The sequence below is a fragment of the Necator americanus genome, chromosome I (assembly GCF_031761385.1).
Source record: "Necator americanus strain Aroian chromosome I, whole genome shotgun sequence".
NCBI classification, from domain to species: domain Eukaryota; kingdom Metazoa; phylum Nematoda; class Chromadorea; order Rhabditida; family Ancylostomatidae; genus Necator; species Necator americanus.
The window spans coordinates 6,047,189-6,070,068 of NC_087371.1; the positions used below are offsets into that span (position 1 = coordinate 6,047,189).

The 22,880-nt window shown below is 39.5% G+C and overlaps 2 protein-coding genes across 4 annotated transcripts; one reads left to right on the top strand and one right to left on the bottom strand.

The window, feature by feature from the left end:
- Positions 1-1,606: 1,606 nt before the first annotated feature.
- Positions 1,607-10,353, bottom strand: RB195_004678 (uncharacterized protein; the record flags this gene model as incomplete). 3 transcript variants are annotated; one of them, XM_064182627.1, is made up of 7 exons in its annotated part: positions 6,151-6,521; positions 8,848-9,034; positions 9,150-9,298; positions 9,549-9,667; positions 9,729-9,797; positions 10,063-10,186; positions 10,254-10,353. In XM_064182627.1, 7 exons carry the CDS (start codon positions 10,351-10,353, stop codon positions 6,151-6,153), a joined length of 1,119 nt encoding a protein of 372 aa, XP_064033895.1. The 3 variants fall into 3 exon arrangements, with proteins under 3 accessions (XP_064033893.1, XP_064033894.1, XP_064033895.1); XM_064182628.1 differs by lacking the exons at positions 8,848-9,034; positions 9,729-9,797 and adding an exon at positions 1,607-2,227 and having other exon boundaries at positions 6,175-6,521; positions 9,161-9,298; positions 9,549-9,694; XM_064182626.1 differs by lacking the exons at positions 6,151-6,521; positions 8,848-9,034; positions 9,150-9,298; ... (2 more) ...; positions 10,063-10,186; positions 10,254-10,353 and adding exons at positions 1,607-2,227; positions 2,297-2,402; positions 3,650-3,744; positions 3,805-3,879.
- Positions 10,354-13,243: 2,890 nt separating this feature from the next.
- RB195_004679 (uncharacterized protein) lies at positions 13,244-20,705 on the top strand (the record flags this gene model as incomplete). Its single annotated transcript, XM_064182629.1, has 8 exons — positions 13,244-13,533; positions 17,441-17,503; positions 17,546-17,601; positions 17,730-17,866; positions 17,968-18,132; positions 18,204-18,294; positions 20,291-20,439; positions 20,604-20,705. The coding sequence occupies 8 exons, from the start codon at positions 13,244-13,246 to the stop codon at positions 20,703-20,705; spliced, it is 1,053 nt and encodes a 350-aa protein (XP_064033896.1).
- Positions 20,706-22,880: the final 2,175 nt, after the last annotated feature.

The window sequence follows — 22,880 nt, forward strand, 5'->3', positions numbered from 1 at the left end:
CTATGTGTTGCTGTTTGAGTTTGCTTACTGTTTGGGTGCTTTCTGTAGGGTGATGAGGCGCTTGAGGGGATAGGTCACTAATGGCTTTGAGTTTTCCAGGCTCTGACGAAGGCGATATCGCCGAAACGTTAGCCGCTGTTTAATAAAGATCGATACCAATCTTGGCTACAGCTCAAGGAAATCAGTTAAAACTACGTTTCAACATGCCGAGATTGAAAGACAGTCGAACATGGGCAATACTTTGCTATTTTTGAACGGGTAGCCACTATAAGGAGAGGATAAGGACGCATATGACCCCGTAGATCAAAACCCGCAAAGGTCTTGATACAGAGCCAGCTCGTTGGTCACGTCTAAGCACTCTTACTTTCTATTCGTTTTTGGACCTTATGCATTTATCCAAAACGCCTCTTAAGTTCTGCGAGCTATAATTTCGGGTTCTCACCATGGGATAATGACAGCTATGCAGAAATAACATATTCATGACATTGTCCACGGTGAGCTCCGAGGGCAGTTGCTGCATTCGATTGTTTCATCCCATTTAGATGTTATTTAATGCGAAAACAAAGGGGTCACCCTGTTCCGCCGATGTTTTGGTCCCCACATGTTTCGCACCAACTTAGATAGACTGCACCAGAGACCATGCAGTCCCCTTCCTTCCTGAATGGGCATATTACACAGTCTGATGTAAAACAGAAGCGATCGTACATTCTATTCCGAACTACTTGCTCCTTGAGATTTGTTAGAGGGATTTCCACAATTCTCACTTCGTCCTCGAAACTGCATTTCACCAGGCTAGCCCGTATAGCTTTCCTCAAGTCGTCGGTTATTAAGGGCAGGCAGAAATTGATCTTATTCGACTCAAACATTGTGGCATATTCTCGCTGCGCACCAAGATCTGGCCTACGCGCTACATTACCAGTGTAACCGTTAGAATTAGCGATATGTTGGCCTTGCCTATACCGCTAGTCTGAGCAGAGGTACGTCAATCCGGTCTTTTGAAATCATTACAAACATCAATGGGCTTCCAGATCAGTGCCGAGAGTTCTCATTGTTTTTTTTTGGGTCTGACATTTATCACTGTGCTTGGGGAATCACGCATTTCTTTAGGATATTCCAAATGCATTTTAAAAAATCCTGAAAGGTATTAGACTTTAAGCAAGTGATGAAGTGCAGTAATAAGTAAAGTATACAGTGTAAGAGTAAGTGATTGAATTGAACTTGAGAACCTATCTGCTATCTGCTGCTACCTATTTTTGTGGTCAGAATCCATCTGTGAACTGATCACATTTTGTGGTTACCATTAATTATATTTTCGGCTTTTGAAGCGACGAGCAGATGTATGAATGTATGAAGAATGTAATTGTGAGCTAATGTAAGAATTACCTCACAATTACATTCTTTTTTAGGATCCGGGATGGAAGTGCCTTTATCCAATGTCTTTTTAATATGTATATGTACAGTAATAGGGGCATGAACAAAACTTTATATGAACACCTTCAAAACTATCACAGGAAGCAGATGCATTTTAGTTTGAAATTACAAGACATGTTTGTTGAATTGAACGGTGAAATGAAAAGAAGGTTCCAGAAAATGCACCTGTTATTGATCACAGAACTCTGTCAATTAGCCCAAAAGCTTGCAAATATCTGAGTTTTTCAATACTCGAAGGTTCGTCTGCTCCAATAGCCTGTCGTACTCTCTCTTCTACCAACTTATAGTCAGGCCCTACAGCATCTTCACTGAGCTCAGGCTCCAATTTCACAACATCTTCGGAGTCCACAGCAGACGATAGAAGTGTAGGCAGAGGTGATGTCGTTTCCAATTGGCTATTTACAACAAATGAGTCGACACTGATATCTGCAGAGCTGCTACCAACTTCGGATTTCGGTGTAACGACAAATCGCATTCCAGGAGAACTTTCAATTAGCTTGCTCGGAAGATCTTCGACATGCGAAGAGTGTATCAACTTGAGGAGTTGATCCATGCTCAAATCGTCTGCAGTCAATCGCTTATAATCGATCGGAGTTATTGGTTCATTATCATTGATTGATGGAATTGCACTAGATGTCTGAATCGTTACTACAGAAGAGTAGGTCCATTTCGAAGATCCAAACGAATTAGCAGAAGCGACTCCGCAAATCACAGAAAGCTTCCCTTCAGGAAGCACGAATCTTTCATCTAGTCCTGTCACATTGTCTAGAATCTCTCTGTCTATGAGGATGATTACCTATAAATGTATGATTTGTAGTCTTCAAGAAAGTAGAAAACAAAGGGAAACGAAAAGAGAAGAGCCAACATGATCAGTTGTGTTTGCTTCGCAGTGTACTCGATACGCAGCTGCATTTATTGCTTCGCTCCAACGAACTCTAAGAAGGTGCACGGGAAGGGAAGAAGAACCGTTTCTAAAACTTAGATAATTATATATTATTATTATAATTATGATATTCTAGAAAGACTCCGTAATAGCTTAAAATTGTAGAGTCATTTATACGCGTTCAAATTTCAAGCACACACTAAACGTTGCATCCTATCCATGCTTGGTGCCTTTATTAGGAGAGTGATGAACGAACAGTTAGGGGTAGGACGCTGGTGGTATCGTGGATGAATGAGTGAAACGACAGTTTTTTGCTTAAATTATATGCCAAACCTTCACAAAATCAGATTTAAGCACAGGATAGAAGTATGAGTTTGCTTGGTAAACCCAAGCAGTTTCAGCAAACTCCACTCCACCAAATCAAAATAATGTTTTAAGAAAGGCTCCGTTAAAGAAAACACTATCAGAACTCCTGAGAAGAAAATCTGCTAAAGTTTCAAAAAGCATCGAAAATGAAAAAATTGCGTTGAAGGTTTGTTTTGAGTGTGCGAAGCTAAGTGGTTAGCATAAAGAAAAAAAAATAATTCTGGCTGCTCTGTGTTCCTTTTTAGATGTGGCAAGGAAGAAAACCACAGCATGTATCAACATCAATCAGGAATACACGAATATAAGAGAAAAAATATACTCATGTGTAGCAGTCCGCGCGAATTATAAAGGATTTTAGAATATGAGAAAAAACCGCATGGTCTTTGTTGATCGTTAGAACAATATAGAACACAGGTCACGATTGTTGTTTACGGCTCCAAATGTCACCTAAGCATTGAAGCGCTTTTCCTTCTATGTATAATGTTCCTCTTCTCCCATAGCCCTATTTCCTTAGTAGAATATTCGAATAAGTTTTCTTTACCCGAAAAGAGAAAGAGGCCAAAGAACAAGAACGAGCAATTACACGCTTAAACCTTCCATGACTTCAAGTCTTCACAAAAAATATACCAATCCTACCATGCCTTGTCTACATTTATATGATATACATCCTCTACGATTTTTCATTATCACAAAAGAACGTATTCTCTTGTTTCAACTTATGTTTTTTTTAAATTGATATTTCTACATGCATTTCTTGAATGGGATTTTTCATACCAGGTGAAGAGGTTTCTTTGAAGTAGACTTGAAAGAAATTCCATTTTCTGAATCAAAACTATGAACCACACGCATGTCGGTATCGTAAAAAAAAACTGTTACTATTTCATACTATTAAAACACAACCACAACCATTCATCATAGCGTAGACGCAGAAACATTCGAATATCTCCATCTCAAGAACTTAAGACCCACCTAATCTGTGCCGTAGTAACGAGAAGTCGAACTCTTGCGATTTCACTTGGCGCTGACTGGGTGCTGTCAAATTCGTACAGGTTGCTGTTCTCAAGCTGAAAAATTTCGCTAATAGGTCAGAACAAGTGTAGTGATTAGAAAAAACCACAGTTTACGTTCCGTCGTATCCAAATATCTGCCGAAAGTGATACACAGTAAATGGATGCGAATAAGTAGAGCAACTGAATCATAGTAATATTCTTGCGCGGCAAATGAATGCGCACGGAACTCCCTCTCTCTCTATTTCACTTTTATGGTCCATATCAATCCGTTCCGCGCATCACAAGATTGCCAATCTCACTAAACATATGGATGAAGAAACTAAACTGTAGGCGCTTGGCTGGTTCAAAAAAAAGTGAAACTAAAGTACGGGACTGAGTAAATAAGATAATTACCAGAAACAAACAATTACTGGGATAAAAGGCCTTAAGTAATGGGAAACAAACTGTGTTGGGCATTCTAAATTGAAAGACATATTTTACCGATAGTATAAGTTTAAAAAAAAGCACATAACATGGAAAAAAGGGCAATCTCAAAGAATAAATCAAGCACATCTGCAAATAAAGAGCAGAGCCAACACTGACAGTAACCGTAAAAGCTTTAGATCTACACTATTTTGCGAACGTACTAGTACTGTATAGAGACTTCCTTGGACTACCCAGTGCCTGCCTCAAAAGACACATACACACATCATACCTGCAACTAAACAGTGAAACCAACGTAGATAAAAAAACATCATCTTGCAATCAATAAACATGAAAATCTCAAGTTAAAATTCCCGATAGCATACCAGCATCTTTTGGAAAATCAAAATCAAACATTCATCAACACAAAATCTTGTGAATTTAAAACCCCTCTTTTAAAAGAAGATTGCCTCTTGAAAAGTTGATATTTAAAAATTGTAGTGCTTCGTGAAGTAGTTTACTACTTCAGTACTTTCAGTTTTCAGGAGATTATTACGCATACACGTGACGTTTGGAGGAATCTGCGGATTTTTTTGACTACTATAACTACATATTTGTATTGATTCAGTCCAACCACGTCACTAAGTATTCCTGAGTGCTTATTGGCGCCTCTTCTATATATAAAAATTGCCGCAAAGCATTTCGAAGTGTTGAAGATGCTTTGTCTTTGTTTCCTTTTGTCAATTTATTTTTGTCAGGTGCAATCAATATTCATAAAATGAGGAATGTGGAGAAAAAAAAGCTTTCAATTAGAGAGAGACGTTTCAGCCGCAGCAAGAAAAATAATTGAGAGGAGAACATTTATCACGAAAAAAATAAGGACAGGTGCTGTGTCCGAGCAAGCAGCAATCGCTCGCATGTCTTGCTCCTCATAGAAGACGATCAACCTATGGATGAGTGTTGAATGGTTGTTAGGAAATTCTTAAAGCCTTCTAGTGTTGATATTATTCACCAGTCTGAGCGCCCGGCTAAAGCCGGACTTCAGACTTTCTGCCTTCACCGATCAACGAAAATTAATATTAGTGTTATAAGTTGTATGAAATTGAACTTGTGTATCTCCAACAATCTTTCTTCCTTTTTTATATTATAACTAACAGCGAAAGATTTCATAGTCTTCTTTCTAAACGCGTCAGTTCTACATTTGGAGAACATTCGAACTTCAGCTTCAAACACTCCCTATCACTATATTATAGACAAAATTTAAAAGTATCACGCGAAATATGGGTTTTCCTCCTGTTTTCTATAAACAGTTATCAGTGAATGATGTTTTGGCGTAAAATGACGTGAAAGACATCATCCTACTGATAAAGATAACGTTCCACGTCAGATCACATAAACATCTTGCTACTATTTAAGCAGTCGTTTGCATGCGTGTTTCCACTTTCTGAGAACGGCATGCTACAAACTTGAGGCGAACGAAGAAAGAAATAGGCACGCGGAGGAGTCATAAAGGTGAAAAGCGCAGCGCCCAGTGGCCACGGCTATGAAACGGCTGCAACCATTTACCTCCTGCGACATGCACACAAAGTTATTGCGCACTGTTTCGACGCCGGTGGACCCGTCGCACCTCCTTCTATAGGTATCTGGCGCCGGCGCACCAATCCGACGCTGCCGGACCCGTCGCAACTCATTTTATAGCTATCTGACACACACGCACACACACGGACTAAGCTCGTTATTATATAGTAGATGATCATGATGATTGGGATTTAGCACTGTATCTCTATTATGCAAGTGAAGATAATCAACTTAATTTTGCGAAACACATTAATGTAGTGAGATCAAACTAAACACATGGAATTCTAATTCAGGGGGATTATATGAGTTACTCTTCAGGGTAATCCTGATAACTTGAATTGATTTGTTTAATGCTAGTTACTTTTTCACCACGGTGCTTTCAGAACTTTAAAAAAGAAAATATATTCCATGTGCTGATGGCTTTCCTGGTTTCTTCCGTGAACTCTTAACGCAGTCATTTGTTTACTTCTCAACATTGGACTACACGAAATGACGAATACGCACAAGATAATCAAGAATACGATTACAGGTGCGACAACAGAGATTGACGTCAGCAATCTCAGTAAGGCACTTAAGCAAATGGTTCTCTGCTAATTCTTTACATCTCACAGGTTCCTTATCCTCACAACGGTAGATCGAATCGGCTGCTGAAAAGTCTGGTAGCGGAGGCGGGAGTGATTCACGCGAGACGAGACGGGTATTTGGCTGTTGTGTTGTTCTTCTGTTAAAAGCAATAGCTTCAATGAGTAATTTACATGAAGCACAGCACAAATTTGAGTAGTAGGCGTCAGAGCAGTTAAGCATTCCTTTGTTTAAGAGCCCTCCGCATGCAACATCCTTGTCCTTGCACTCTGAAACTATTTATGATCTGGTGGATTAGCATCTGCTTATGAACTAACTACCTAAAATAATTGAGAAAAAGACAGAAAGGTGAAACTGTGATCAGCACTATTTTCTGTTCGTCTCGTTCTAACACATGTAATGATTGGTTAGACGGAATGGAAATCTTTGCACGACAGCGTCCTTCAAATATCTTACCAAGCAAGTCATAGCTGCAACTTTTGACTTATAATGCAATTTTGTGAGGAACAAAAAATAGGATGGAAAAATTGCATTCCAAAGATTTCTAAAATCAATATCATGATGTGAAAGCAATAGTTCAAACGTTCTCGTGTCTTGAAACTTCGGCATGCTTTTGTCAATGTTTTCTATTGGTGTGGCTACAAGGTTTTTTTAGATGAAACTTTTATTCGCCTGAGATTTCGGCTTTTTCGCCGCCAGAGGCTCAAATAAAGGTTGATTGGAACAATTCTACGCTTATTCAGTCAGGCGTCGCACTATACATATCGGGTCTGTGTTTCTATAATCGTTCAAGGTAGTGAAAACGGAAGCTACATGCATCGAAAATAGTCTTCCGTGTTGTTCCAAGGGATGTGGTGCGATAGCAGGCACTTGTCATTGCTCAATGTACCAACGAATGAGTATTGTTGTATGTGGATCACCAGCGAAGATGTAGATGACTTGATCTACAGTATCAGCTAGTCATAGGTCACGGAGCGGTATAAGTAGCAAGGACTTATTAATTATCGACAAGCATCCATTTATATTATTCATTGAAGCGTTTCTTCTAAGAATCCAAAACGCTTCCAAAGTCTTCCTTACCAATATTTCTGTTTTGCCAGTATAACAAGCCAGCATAAAGCACTTCAGATCATGATCGTTTCCGTTGTGGGCCTCATTCCTATGCTTTCCAAGTGATGCTATCAAACTTTTACACCGTTTTCCGCCCACATGTTTAATTCTCACTTCGATTTTCCTACAGGTCTCCCAATGTAAGTTGCATTGCACATCAAGCTCCTTATCTCATATATTATCTCCATCTGTCTTATAGAAAAGCAGACGCCTGTTTTCCGCAGCGGCAAATGACATATCTTTCGCAGATGCGGTACCAATCGTATAATCTCTTCCTAAAAAGGGTTTTGATATTCGCATTAGGGATGATTTTCGGGATCAAATCAACTTGTAATTGTACTCGAGTAATCCTGCGTAGAACAGCGCCAGTGACATTGTCATAAATAAAGGGAAAAGGAAGAGGGTTCGTGCTTTTGCATCTGCACTTTGAGTTGGTAAAGTCAGTAAGTCATATTCGCAATGCATTTTCTTCTAATTTTTTTCTGGAACCCTAGAGCGCTGCTTCTGGAGCTGTGAACTTCAGGTATAAAAGTACTGGTAGTCTTTTCACAGATATCTACCAGACGACTGTCGTTGTCCGTCGTTTTCTTCGTGGGATAGTATCATTTTCCAAGCACATCGGACTCTTCTCCGAGGTCAATCTTTGCATTTGCATCAATTCCGACGATAATCGACTGTTGGCTGGTTATCTTGGATATGATGTGTTGAGATCATAGAAAAGCGCCCTTGTGATAGTCTTCAGCGGCCTTTGTAAGTTCGAGAGCACTTACGATCCAGAGTTTACGTCCTCTACGATCCCGCAGTTGTACGAAGGCGCACCTAGAAGACGAGCCAAATTCCTCCACCAGGTTATTGTAGCCGTTATTTACTGCCACCACCCAGGCTCACAGCTTCTTCTAATTAGGACCGCTGAAATATATGGTGCAGTTGCAATATAGCAAACGGCGCATCCATCGCAGCAGTCTGAAAAGAGCGGCTTGTTGGAGCTGACTCGACAATCAAGTGATCGGCAGTTCAGTACCACGAAATGGATGTCTGTAGTCAAAAATACCATGTTTTCTCTAGGTATTTGACCCATGAAAGTATGGATTCTGGCAGTGTGATGGACGACAACACCTTTTTGTAACGTTTGAGAAACATGCGCATATAACATTGAAAAATATATAGCTTGAACCCTCCAAAGGCGTATACTCAAACGTCAGATTGCGTTTAGTAAAAGCAGGGTCACCATGAGCAGGTAACAATCACACTTGTATACGCGACCTCGACAGATATGCATTTTTATAATAGGGATCAACTAGGCTGCATCACTATTACAAAAACTATTTTCTTGAGAAACCGCGAAATCTGGTACTAATGTTGGTTTTTTACATGGCCAGTATCCGAAGACCTTATAATGAGTCGCGTCCACGTGATGATGATGATGATTCGCAAGCATTTAAAATAGAAATGGTGCGAAATATGTGACAACACATTTATAACCACCTGCCGTGAATGGTGGCAAAGGCGTCGTTCTCGTCACTGATGGAGATGTAGTCGTCGTTGTTGACTCAGAGGTCGTTTCAGATGTTTGATAATCCGTCGTTTCGCCATAGCAAATACTGCACTCATATATGTGACAGATCTTTTTGTAGTCGTTCTTCGATGGTTCTTTTTGTTTCCCAATCAGATCCTATAGTATTTTAAATACTTGCGAGCAGAAAACGAGATTATTGGATATTTGAAAACCCTATTATTGATATGCTCAATTTTTCGCAGTGCACAATGAGTTATATTTCGATAGTTACCTGATATTTACTATCTAAAGTTTCTAAAGTAATCGTTCCAGGTTTGGCGAACGCGTTCTTTTCGTAATGCATAATAGACAAGTAGTCATAAGGCACTCCGTAGGTGTAGGCGTCAGTCGACAGGAGTTTTCCAAACTGATTCTGGTAACCTCAATAAGCTATAATTTCATTGGATTTCATTGAAAGAAGAAGCTAGTTACTCAGTCAACAACTAGATAAGAGATAAACAAATTTTAGTACTGAATATATGCACTTCAGCACTGCTCGTAATGGTAAGAAGGAACACTTCTGTTGCCACCAAAAAAAGATGCTGCAAAAAAACCTGGTAGTCGCAGAAATTAGGTTTGAAATTGTGCAAGCTGCTGCACAGTCGTTCGTGCTGTTGTCAAGAGCACCTACCTTCCAGAACGTTTTCTTCATGCACTTTGACGTATTTATCTCTATCGTTACGCATATGTTCATGCCATAAACCAAGAACGTGAAGCATTTCGTGAATTACAACATCATACTTTATGCATCTGGGGGGATAGATGTTATTTGTTCTACTAAAACGTTAAATCGTAATAAAGCTAGACCTACGATCCTATTCTGCTTGCTTCCAGCATTAAAATGCTCTGTCCACCATACCGACCAACGACAGTATAACAGCTAAACAAACGACCTCTCTTTTTGGGTTACACTAGATATCGCCAATCCAGAATAGAGTATGGTATTACTGTGTACCACTACTCAGTATTCTCACAAAAGTCTCATAGAATTCTAACAATAATCTGGATAATACTTGTGTGAGCTGTCTTTGAATTCTACAAATACAGGTCTGCCGTAAATCTGCTTGCAGATTTCATTTCTTATTGTAAGTTAAAAATTTCACTGGGACGTGAGAAAATTGTTCTGTCAAACAGAAGCGTCTTACCCTTCTCCTATACTGTTTTGGATATCAACATAGTCTTCTTCCGAGGTTCGATGTTTGAATCGGATGCAAGTGTTTTTGTCAATAGTCTTCATAGCATCATAAATGACTTCTTTCTCTTGATTAGCTGAAACATTACATCATAACAACGTATTATGTTTTTCACAAAACTCCTGTGTACCTGAAAAACGTACAGTATGAACCAGTAATTTCATAAGGTACAGCATATTTCCCATCCCAATCTCGCAGATTGTTCCATTTAAGCTGTGAATTTGGTGGTAGTGCATTCAGCATTAAATTACCACTAAATATAGCAATGCTGTAGTCATGCGGAACATTTCCGTCTGATTTTCGCGAAACTTACCCGTGCGCATTTCGCAGCTGCAAGATATCACCCCTTCTCTGATGTTGGATATCAATAGATGGACCCTTAATAAGAAAATGCTTACTCGAAAGAGAAAAAAAAGCGAACAAACACCAGAAATTTCTTCTTTAATTTCTTGGTCTTTAATAGATGAGAAGTCTTCTGTGTTTGGGAAAAATAGTTTATTCACTTCTGGATTCATCGAAAATAACACTTTGACAGCAGTTCTATACATCTCCGACCTCCCACACATTAGACATTAGGTGGATCTCTGGAGATACCCACAAATGAATAACCGTCTTTGGTGTTTTTTGTCTCTTCACGTTACATCTAAACTGTAGTGTAAACTCTATTTCCTAGTCCGACTTTTTTTCTTGCAACCACCAATCATACACTTTTAGTTTTGGTCTGATCTTGATTACTCTTAAAACTTGTGACCAATAAAAATTTCTTTCTCGTTTCCTAAGGTAGAGAGAGAAGAGTGTGCGAAAGTAGATAAAGAATCATATAATTTATCTCAGGTTCCTTCTTACTACATAGTTTAATTGATACTGTACCAAGTGGCGCAGAAAAAATAGAGCGCCTCCTGTCGAGCAAGTAAGTTTCTATTCGCTTAATGGCCCCTTATTGCTAAATTAAGGTAGTGCGGAAGTCCCAGGGAGACCGACGTAGAGTTCACGTCGTAAATTATGAAATCACCGTCGCTCCGCTCAAGTTCCTCCAATCGTCGTTAGAAATGACGGCGTGGAAGACGGCGTGGAAGACGGCGTTTTTTTTTTTCTCTCCTACGAAGTAAATTAGAACGCATCATCTCTGTGACGAGAAGCTGTCCACGACCGAGAAGTTGGAGACCAATGATGCCTCCATATCAGAATATTTGAGTAAAACCAATGGATGGGCTGCTGAGCCGATTGCAGTCTGTACAAGGGGACGTTGTCGAACGAAAATCGTAGGAACAAACGCCGTTCCCACGCAGTTTTTTTTTAAGACGACTAGGGAAATCTGAACAGAGCCACGCTGGTTACCGTAATCTACAATCATAACTCTCCCGTTTCACTGAGTTTTCCGTACCACGTCCTACGGTGCCCATAATTAAGATTGGCAATAAATACAGGATGCGAATCTCCTTAAATAAAACCGTCACTTCCCAGCAGCAACCTACCTAATTAACTATTAAGAAGTAATGTCTCATACAAGGAGCGCGAACCAGTGCTGGAAAACAGCCACATTTCTTAGCCATTATTTCACGACAATGGAGGTAATGTGGTACCTTCAAAGGCAATAAATTCGAAAAAAAAAACTGAAGAGTTTTCTTAAAGAGATTCAGTGACAATTCTAATTTCTGACAATTTTGTCTATAACTTAAGAGTTTAAGTTTAAGACTAGAATTCCAAGTATTTTTTTCTTAAAAATATTACAACGTAGATCAAATGAGATACTTCCCAAATGGGGCCATCACCAACGTTTTTGATTATACGTTGATAGCAGATTTCAGCTATTAGTTAGGTAGAACTTTTTTTTAATTACAAAAAGCGTTACTTGCCCTTTCAGTAGCGATGATGAAGTGGAAAACAACGAAAAAGTAGAGAAACACGTAGGAAGCACCCATGTTAGAAAACATTATCACGGTATTTTGGTTTAACAATAGATATGAATGCGATTAAGTCGATTATTCTGTTTACGACCGATTAGAATGCTTAACTTTTTCCAACAAACAATAAAAAGCAAGCTTAGGGTGAGAATTCAAACAAAATGCTTCCATAAACAATCAACATCACAGCAATATTTTATTATTTGATAACATGAGAGCAAAATTTGCGGATGTATTATCCTGAAGTATCGATGGATCTAATTGGAAAATCAAAATGAGAACGCTTGTCCTAGCAATAGTATGTTACGCAATGTTTACTTATACACTGTCAAACAGAGTACGTTGATCCTTATTTATCCGTAATACTTATGATGCGGTGGAGGATTTTTCACTCTGCAAGAGATCCCTATTCTAATTTCTTCACGTACATTAGTCCTTTTATTCATAGATCATCAAAATGGATTGTCAATTGGCATCATTTGCTTGTCTACAATCAGTGTGCTTATGCTCTTGAATTATTAGTGCGTACTTGCCATTGCAATGTTGTACCACCCCGACAAGCTGACCTTCTACAGTAATACTACTACGAAAGTAATTCCAAAGCGTTGCGGAGATACCTAGGCTAGTAACAATCCTTAAATATAGAATTACAGAAGTTGTGAATGAATTTGTATCTAAGCTTGACAATCTCTTCGCTTAATGAGAAGAATGGGGCGTGTGTGGTGTAGCGGTTAGAGATTCCGCTTCCTGCGCAGTCGATCGGAGGTTCGAATTCGCCTGCTCCAGCCTTCTCCTCCGAGTATAAATTGGTATCGACTTGTCTGGGGGATAAAGCACTACTTGAAATCGGCTAGCACCGCAAGTCATTGTATGAGTAACGTTCGTAAACCTCAAACGATTTAAATTGAAGGGGGGGCAGATTTAACTTTAACTTTAATGAGAAGCATGTAGCAAATTTGTATCATTTGAGATTCTACCCAGTAAATGTGTCTTTTAAACTTCACCTGAGATATCAAAATAACATGAGACATTATGAAAAGTATCATCCAAATAAGACTTGTAGTATTCCAATCGTTAGGGGATGACCGAAACGCAACTTCTTGTGGTTCGCATAATGTAGAAGGGAAAGAAATCTTACAGTATCTAGAGTTGGTCCACGTAACTGTCCATGAAATGTATGTGTCCTAGCATAGTTCGGTCAAAACGACATGAATCTCAATACAGCTGTTATGAGCGGTTACGCTGGAGGCGGCGGCGTGCAGCTAATGGTTAGGATCGTGGTGGAACCACGGGGAACTGCGCCTATAGGTGGTGCTAGCAAAGGTCCCCTCACGATTGTAATTGTTAGCTTCACCGCACCGCGTCGAGCGCTGAAATTAAGCAACTGTATCGAGCTTCATGTCGTTTTGACTATGGCACATATCATTGCCATAGAATTAGAAACTGAGCGTGTATTGCTGTCTGGAATCAACCCACAGTCCCAGGGTTTTGTGTTCACGGATAAACTGCAGTTCTTGACGTCAGTCAGTGTTTACAATTGATTAATTAGGGTATTTTTAGAACAACTGTTGTTACACGCCCAATTGCATTAATGAGAAGATCAGCTAAAATCTGCAAAGAAACTGTGGAAACCCCATACTGTAGTACATTTAATTGTAACACGATGTAACACTGGGAAAATGTTCTATTTGATATTCATACGATAGACTTGCACAAAGTACATATGGAGTAACTTGCATTAAATAATAATAGTTTAACAACGAAAGCGGATTGAAATAATTGAGTAATTGTCCTAGTAAGAATGCTTTTTCATGAAGCCGAGATAGCATATTCTATTAAAAACAACAACAACAAAAAACCTGACCAGAATCTCTCGATTTTTCCGAATGAAAGCAATTTGCGTCACAGACAGAAGCGAATAAAATTATGAAAACTTTTCTTTACAGACAAATATTGAGGCTGATTCATATTGAGAACTAATGTGATACTTTAATATTCTCTTATCAGAGTTTTATTCATGCGAAAATCACTCCGGAATTTCTCACGTTTCATGACAACAGGTGTTTAATTAGTATTCATAGGTTCTACTAAAACAAATTGCATCCTTTGCCATATCGAGATAGTGTTTTGTACGATGCATTGAAATTTATACAAAAATGTCTTATATTTTGCTTCTCTATGCCTCTCTGTGAAATAATCACTGCCTCTGCGTATCAGAAGAGTGTTAAAGGCAGCATATCATCAATGTTAAAGGCATCTGACGTGGTAAAGGAATCCGTGGAAAACGCTGGCGATGGGGTTGCAGATTCCTGGATTCAGGGTGGTTCCGCTCATCTCTCCCGAATCGTCGTAAAAAAAACGACGTGTGATCAGCTTTTGTCCCTAGGGACTACGTTAGAACGCTCCCCTGTGTACACACACGTTCCTGTTCCCTCAACAGCCTACTCATAGGTTTTACTTGAATAGGATGGTGTGAAGACATCTTCAATAGTCGACTGCTCGCTAGTAGACGCGGCGCGCGCTACTAGCGAGGTCTCAAAGGTGACGGGGGCGGTCGTTAGGTGCCTACAAGCTGTCGGCCACTGCCGATCATGTGCAGCCGAATAAGTGCCTACGGAAAAGGCTGTCGGTAGCCCAGAGCAGGCATGTTTTAGGTTAACTGTGGTCATCAACCCACGCTCAGTCATCACCATGTCGCTGTACTTGTATTGCAATTACGTAAGCAATTGGCTTAAAGAAAGGTTCAAAGAACAAGAAGGTAACAACGTAACAGCGTAGAAAAAGAAACAAAAAAAAACGAAAATGCTGAAAATTAGGCAAAAATGTAGGAAATTTGTTCAAAAACAAAACAACACCAGAAAACATAAAGCTGACGGCGTTGAGTTTTGTTACAGTTATTACTTAACAATTGCACTAGTCAAAAAAATTTTTATACGTTTAGTCGAGACATCACCATATTGAATTGAGGCTCCAAAGCATGATAAAATCTGATTTTTTTTTTGAATGTCAAGTTAGATAGCGTTTTCTTTAAAATCATTAATTACACGCAATTTTTATTGTCATTCTTCTCGCATTTCGTCATACCACAATTATTTTATCCATCTTTTTAAAATCTGCTTATCTGAAAACGGGTTCTATTTTTGGTTCAGCACGGTTCCAAAGATGTGTATTTTTCAACAAATCAAAAACTTGTTTTCTGTATCTGCATACAGCAGAACCTTCAACATTCATCAATGTTTCAAACACTCTTTGTTCTCGTGATGAACTGCCTTAGGAACTAGCTTGCGAAAATCCTTCCTTTTCATGCAAAAAGCTGGAACTTCCTCGCCTTGTTTTCAAGAACTTCTTTGACGAAAACTGAAGTGATGTGGCGAATCGTTCTGTTAAGTGCGACTGTTTTTTTTTTAACCATCTTTGCACTACGGTACATTCGAAAGCGTTTTCATCACCTCACACTTTGATTAAAGGCATCACCCCACGAATCTGAGGTGACGCAGAATTCAGGTGGAGTATTCGTATACGGGATGGATGACTACGGAGAAGGGGGTGATTCTGTTCATTTCTTCCTAATTGCCGTAAAAAAAATGGCCCAAAAAATGCGGCTTCGGGCATTCTGGAGCACTATTTTTTGCAAGGAGTTCGACTGGAGTGCGCCAGCCTTGTGCGGCGCCGCATCTTCCGGGCCGTTTTTTACGGCAATTAGGAAGCCATGGACGAAATCACCTCCCTCTCCGTAGTCTCCCATCCCGTATACGAATACTCCATCTGAAATCTGCACCACCTCAGATTCGTGGGGTGATACCTTTAAATTCTGAACCGGATCTGTAAGTGCATTATCTTCTATTTCTGAAATTTCATGTGCAGTCGTTTTACCTATCTCTATACGTGAACGATCGATGCTCCATTCATAGGCAATAGCAGCGATAACATGCTCCTGTGAGGCATGTTTCGCACCGTATTGATGGGTGACGCATTGCAAATGAAATTGTCGTAAAAAAAACGCCGTCTTCCACGTCGTTTTCACGACGGTCAGGGAGATTAGGGGCGAAACCCCCTCGGATACTGTCGATTTTACGACCCCATCTCTAGCTTTTCTCGCAAATCCCCACCACCGAGTTATACTGATGGTATGCAGCCATTGACGCTTTCCTGACATGCGCCGACAATGACAATTTTTTAGCAGCACAAGACATGAACACTAATTCAACAGCTGTTATCATGAAACGTAGGGATTCCGAAGTGATTTTTACATGAATCGTTTTTTAATAGCAGAAAATATCAGACTCTAAAGCAAGGTTTTATATGAATCAACACCAATATGTATGTACATGCATCAAAACACTTTGATGTTTTGCTGCTTGCGTTTAACGTTTATCGCATTCAATATAAAAATAATGAGATTCTAGGGAAACTCTCGTTCTCAGCGAATGCGAATCTGCTCGTTTTATCATCACAGTAGCATTACCGTAATTGTTGTCGGTTGTTTCTCACCGAGGCCAAAACATCTCCTCCAGAACAATTTTGTCATGACATCAAACGTTGAAATTTTCCTACACGGCTTTTCGTTATTTCAATCACATTTTTTGCTATCTTTTAAAATTTGCCTTAATTATTTGATTAGTTTATTTTAAATTTTGAATAATATTTATCCAGCGAACTAAAAATTGTCTAGTGCATACATAGAAGGATTAGAAAGTGCCCGGAGTTGATCAACTTCTATGCGGATGCGCCTACAAGTTCGACTTCAATTCAGAAAAGTTTGAGATTTTTATTTGTCGACCTATCCTCATGAATTCAACGAAGGATGGATGAGGGGCTTGGTTGGCACTAGGCACAGATTTGAACCATCACATCCATCGATCGTGCTGTCAGAGACGAAAAATCACTTACCGACATACTCTATCCATCAGAAGAAATTACTCTTTTGAATGGCTCATATGAAATAATCGACTCATTCCAATCTGCAGATTTTTTTTTTGCAATAATTCATAACCGAGTGATTTACACCATGAGTGTTTCTTCCGTCATATTGCAGATTTTGGCTGTCCTTTATCTGATCATCGCTATAAAAAGAGCAAGTGATGTTTTTTTTTCCATCAGAAAACTCTTATTCAACTAGTTATCAGCGCCCTTGTTATCAGAATCCACCATTACCTAATATAACCTACACGTAGAGGAAATAAGATGCGCTGTGTGGTATCCCTAGTCAGTGGTTTATCCTGTCACCTGTCCGACGTAGATTTCATACGGTCCCATAGAATTCTCAAAAAAAAACAAGAAAATGTTTCCAAACCGAAATAGAACCATGTACTTAGTATTTTTCTTTTATGTTACCTTATGTATTACTTTATACTCCTATTATATCGTTTTGAACATTTTTACAGTATTTTTCTTTATTTTTGTTTGAAACCCAGCTTATCATTAAGGGACCCCATTCATCTTGAAAAACAGGAGAGAGACGATATAGCACATCTTCGAGATGTCTATGGGTATGTTGCGCAGTCATGAGGGATCATTTTTAATAACTATAGGATTGCGATCTACAATGAGGATAAAGTGCGTAACGAACTCCCACCGGATTCTCCACGTAACTGGAATACTGCGAGATAAGAAGGGAAAATTCGTGGTCCCCGACATAATTAAAGGCCCTATGGTGCGTTGATCCTAAGCTTAGATCATCATAAACCGAAGAAGTACACTGATGTCCTATTTCAGATAAAGCAAATATGAAAGTGATAAGAGATGCGATGAAAATTATTAAAAAGAACACCTGCGTGCTATTCAAAAAACGAAGCGGTGAAAAAGACAATGCTGAAGTTCGAAACGAACTCAACGAGGGGAGTAAGGGCTCGGTATGAGCTTCCTTAAAGGTCTCATGTCTCGAATTGATCCAGGGCGTTCAAAAAAAAGTCTCCAAAGGAATTTCATGTTACAACCATAGGAAACTTTTTAGGTTTCTTTCTCGCTCAAGGTCGCCAATCAACCTCACTGGATTGGCTTAGTGGCATCAGGAGTTTCCGAAAGCGGGTTGCACTATGGGCTAAGGTATGATACTGACGGAAACCTTAGGCATATCAGCGCACGGTTGAGTGAAAATGTTCGTGATAAGCGAGAACAAGTATGAAATGTGACTTATGCACACGACCTAAGCACCAGCATACACCGCTGCTGTTTGAGACCTTATTAAAGGCACCATGCACTGAAATTGACACTGTAGGGTTCTCTCACGATCATTATGAGGTTCGTAGTGTAGGTTACCACGCTGTGTTGGTTACCACGGGTGTGTTCACGCTCAATTCTCCCTAATAGCCTTGATGAAACGGCGTGAGAAATTTCAATAAACCTTATAATTCGCCACCCTCGTACACGTGCCACATCCTCGAATCTTTTCCCATTTCATTTTTCAGGACGATTAGGGGGAATTGACCGTGAAAACGTCCATACCGGTAATTTGCACTCCATATAAGACCATAAGAGATCATAATTTTTATGTTGGGAAGCCATTAAAGGGGGATGTCACGCAATGTCTGAAATTTCATCTGTTTACGTGGAAAGTAAATCTAAAAATTACTTGTGTCTTTAACAATTTCAGGAGCAGTCCTACCCAAGGAAAAAGCTGGAGACGATTTTAAATGCACTTCAAGCATGTGCTGGTTAATTAACTCTTTAGAAAGGTGATTTACACAAAAAATCTATAGTTACATATTATGGTTCTCTTGGACAAAAAAATGGAACAAACATTCTAATGACAAGCGAAACAGGATCGTAAGTTTCACTGCATCTTCGATGAAACAATTCAAATGGAACAGAGTTTGTTGAAACGTTAGCATAACGTTGGAAATTATAACTTATGAATTACTCAATGCCCTCGGTTTAGATCATGAACATAATTTTAAGGATAGAGATGAATACATGGAACTACATGAAGAAAACATTGATCTGGGTAGATGTTCCTACTAACTCTAACAGAACTTACTTACTTACTCTTTCTTGGCAACGTATCCTTTTTCCCTCCTTCTCGGCAAACACCAATTTTAGACCACAATCTTGAGTTTCACGGGTATGAAATTTTTCACAGCACATTGTCAAAATCATTAATTTTAAACACATCTATTTAATCCACGATGTCTGTACAGAAAATATTCAGTATCAACTATTATTAACATTAATATATAGGTTTTTGTGTCCCATTTGTAGATAGCGAGATGCGATGACCCTTTTTCTTCGCTAAACACACATAGACTGCTAAAGTTTATCATCAAACCACACCCACACACAAGTATGATAGAGGTTGCGAGTATAGATAGGCATTCACATTCTCCCCGTGATCTCGAGGTTTTGCGGAAACGCTTGGCCTGATGGACCGCGGACAGCGGTTCCGCTGCTCTGTGTATGGGGACGCCGCCCTCCATTCCATTCACCGTCGCCACCTATGTGCGCTCATCCACAACACTTGGGTCCCAATATCGAAATCTCAGGGCCGCTCAGAGATAATCGACAATTGTCCACTTTTCTTAAGAAACCCCTTAGGAACCCTAATATGTCGATCGCACCGCACCAGGGCCTTAGACTTTATTCTGAGGTTGCACGAGGGATTCTGTCGCTCATTATCGAAGTTCGACTACTCTCTGTCGAGGTGAACCACAACCGAGGCGAGCTCACAGATCGATTGAGCGACTGAATGGTTATTTCTATTGCAATCAGGCCTTCACACAGGAGATTCCCTGTGTGATGTCATGTAATTGCTGCGCATGTGACTTTCCGGTACAACTCAAGTTCAAACTCCCAAAATCAGATAGGTAAATGTACTAAAAAAAAACAAAACGTTCTCCGAGGAACGACTACAAGAAGATCTACCACACATACAAGTTCAACTACTGAACGGCGAGTGTGGTGTAGCGGGTCACGAACGTTACACATAAACCTCAAAAGATTCAGAATTGAAGTGAACGTGGGGGCGAATCCCAAGCGGATTGATTAACGCTGGAAACCTCAACGTTAACTTTAAATGTACTAAAACGGCCAGCTACGGCTATAACATGCAACAAATAACGACAAAACATTCTGTATTCAACACTACAGAGTATCGAAAGCACTAGCAACTCTCAATAGAGCCTAATTTGTGCATTTATAAAATTATTATCAGCCTTAAGATCGTCATCTGCCTCAAAGTCCCATGCTCTTGCCCTATGCTTTGTACTGTTCCAAATCCTCAAAATTAGTTGTTCACATCGCTTAAGCAAAAAAGAACTTTAATTAAATTTTGGCTCATTAAGATTTCAACGACCAGTTTCCAAAGGCTCTGCGGCCTGATTTTGATAACTACGGAACGCCGTATGACTACCTGTCTATCATGCGTTATGGCAAGAACGCATTCGCGAAACCAGGAACAATCACTCTGGAAACATTAGATCCCGATTATCAGGTAAAAAAACAGCAACACACCTACCTTTACAAAAAACTGCGATGTTCGAAGTATTGATTTTATTCTTACTCCACTCGAGCTCAAGAATTATGTGAAAATTGCGATATTCAGATGGTTTTATTTTTTACTCCGTTTGAGCTCAAGAACTATGTGAAACTTTACAGGATCTCATTGGAAAAGCAAAGCTTCCTTCGAAAAACGACTACAAGAAGATCTGCCGCATATACAACTGCAACCACTGCAATGGGAAAAAGATGAAACACTGAATATATGCAACTACGCTTCTACTTGTGGAATCGTTTACAATAAATCTGAAAGCCATTTGTTTAAGGCACTTACTAACTCTAAAACATCAGTCTCTCAAATTTTTCGATTTTTCTCCTATCGTTCTTCAACGCCAACTTCAAATAGTTTGATATATTCTTTTTTTTTAAAGAAAATGACGTGTGCGTGAAAAGTTCCCGTGGCGTGGTTGCATGCAATGAAATGGTCAGCGGGTGTAGCGCAGCTGGAAAGAAGTTCCGTTGCGACTTCATGACTGCACTCGTCAGCGGTACAAAACTACCCTGGAGCGTTGAAAATATGACATATTTTTATATTAAAGGCACTCCACGAAACTGAGGTGGTACGGACCACACATCTCACATCATGTTTTCTCGTCTGTAATAAATCTGAAATGAGCAGGAGAATAAACTCTACTCCACCTTACCATGCCTTTAAGGCTCTTTTTCAAAGGTTTGAAATTCTTGGATTTTTCCTACAATTTTCAACGTCTGCTTCGAAAAGTTTTGCAAATTTTCTTTCGATAGTTTACGGATGTTGTAGAGTGCCGTAGTTCTCAGGATTTTTTGATTTAATGTTGCTTCACGGAAAGATTGTTGAGTGAATCGATAGAGGAGAAAGCATCCAGACAGAGAACATTAGGGTTTGACTTTAAAAAATCTGACGAGAATATACACTTTTAATTGACGATGTTGGGGTCTCTAAGCGAAAGGATAGGTAACTTTTTTTGGTAATTCTTGGTGGAAACAGGAGGAAAACTTATATTTCGAGTAATACTTTCAAATTTTGTTTATATTATATTGGTTTCGAAGGAGAGGTATTGTTTGAAGCTGAAACTTTGAATATTCTTAAAATGTAGAAGTGACGCGTCTAGTAGGAAAACTATGGAATCTTTCGCCCTTATTAATAATAAAAAAGATGATGAAAGATTGCTAGAGGTACACAAGTCTAATTTCACAAAAAAGGGCACTAATATTGATTTTCGTTGATCAGTGAAGAGAAGCGAAGCAAACACCACAGAAAGTCTGAAGTCCAGCTTTAGGCGGACGATGTTGGGATCTCTAGATGAAAGGAGAGCAATGGGAGTGTAATTCACGAATACCGTTCACGCGTACCTAAGTTTGTCTGGGAATGCAATATCGTGGCTTATCACCGAATATATAAACAGTTATCAGATGTTCTTTCAGAAGATCTAAACTGTGGTTGCTTTGCAAAATTAGTTAAACAAAACCTGCGAAGGTCTTTGTACGGTCCCACCCGGCTGGTTGAACACGACTGTACTTTATCTTCCCATTCTACCATTAAATGGCTAGCTATTAACATCCAGCGCAGAAGTGAGAAGATATTGTGCAATATCAAGACGTGCAGCCTATGTTGTCTTTGCAATACATGACCAGCACGAGTGCCAAAACACGTGACTCAATTTTACTGCTCTGGACTGCTTGGTTTAAACGACAGATGGATGCGAAGAGTGAACTTGGTTAGAGAGTTAATGCGCTTCTTCGTCGATGTGTGTCGTACATTAGTAGATCTGATCGCATGCTATTCGATCTTCAGGTAAACTTCGAGTTAGTCCATGCTCTATTTCCTGGTTTATGGACTAATGGAGTCGATGATTTCTCTTAAACGTTTTGGTAACGATGAGGTTCTTTTGATCGGAAAGATAGGTCAGGGAATTACCGTTGTCAGACGTTTGCCAGGTTATTTAACTTTCCAAACACACCGGGTTTGCTAAAGTCCCGTCTTTGTATCCCAACAATTTCGGCAATGAGTTACTGTCCAGACAAAGATGAGCCAAATTTCTCCACCAGTGTTGTCCGGGAAGCGCGCAATCCGAACCCGGATAGAAAACGTTTTGTGCGGAAAGCTGTTTATTCAAGCCAATATACAAAGATAACAAAAAACACTGTCATATCTCATTTCCTTTAGGTACTTGCTGAGAGCTTTCATTCTATATGGACGTCCTGCCCTATAGAACAGTGCAGAAAAAAAAGACAATCCTCATGGATGCATATAACGTTAGAATGAGATGAATGAAAGAGCAGAATCATAAAAGTCATCAAAAAAAAAAAAACAACGATAATACCGCTAAAAAGTGTCTCTTTCCAGAGTTGTGAGTTGTATGGTGTTTTCTTGTTTCCCTAGAATAATATGAAGCT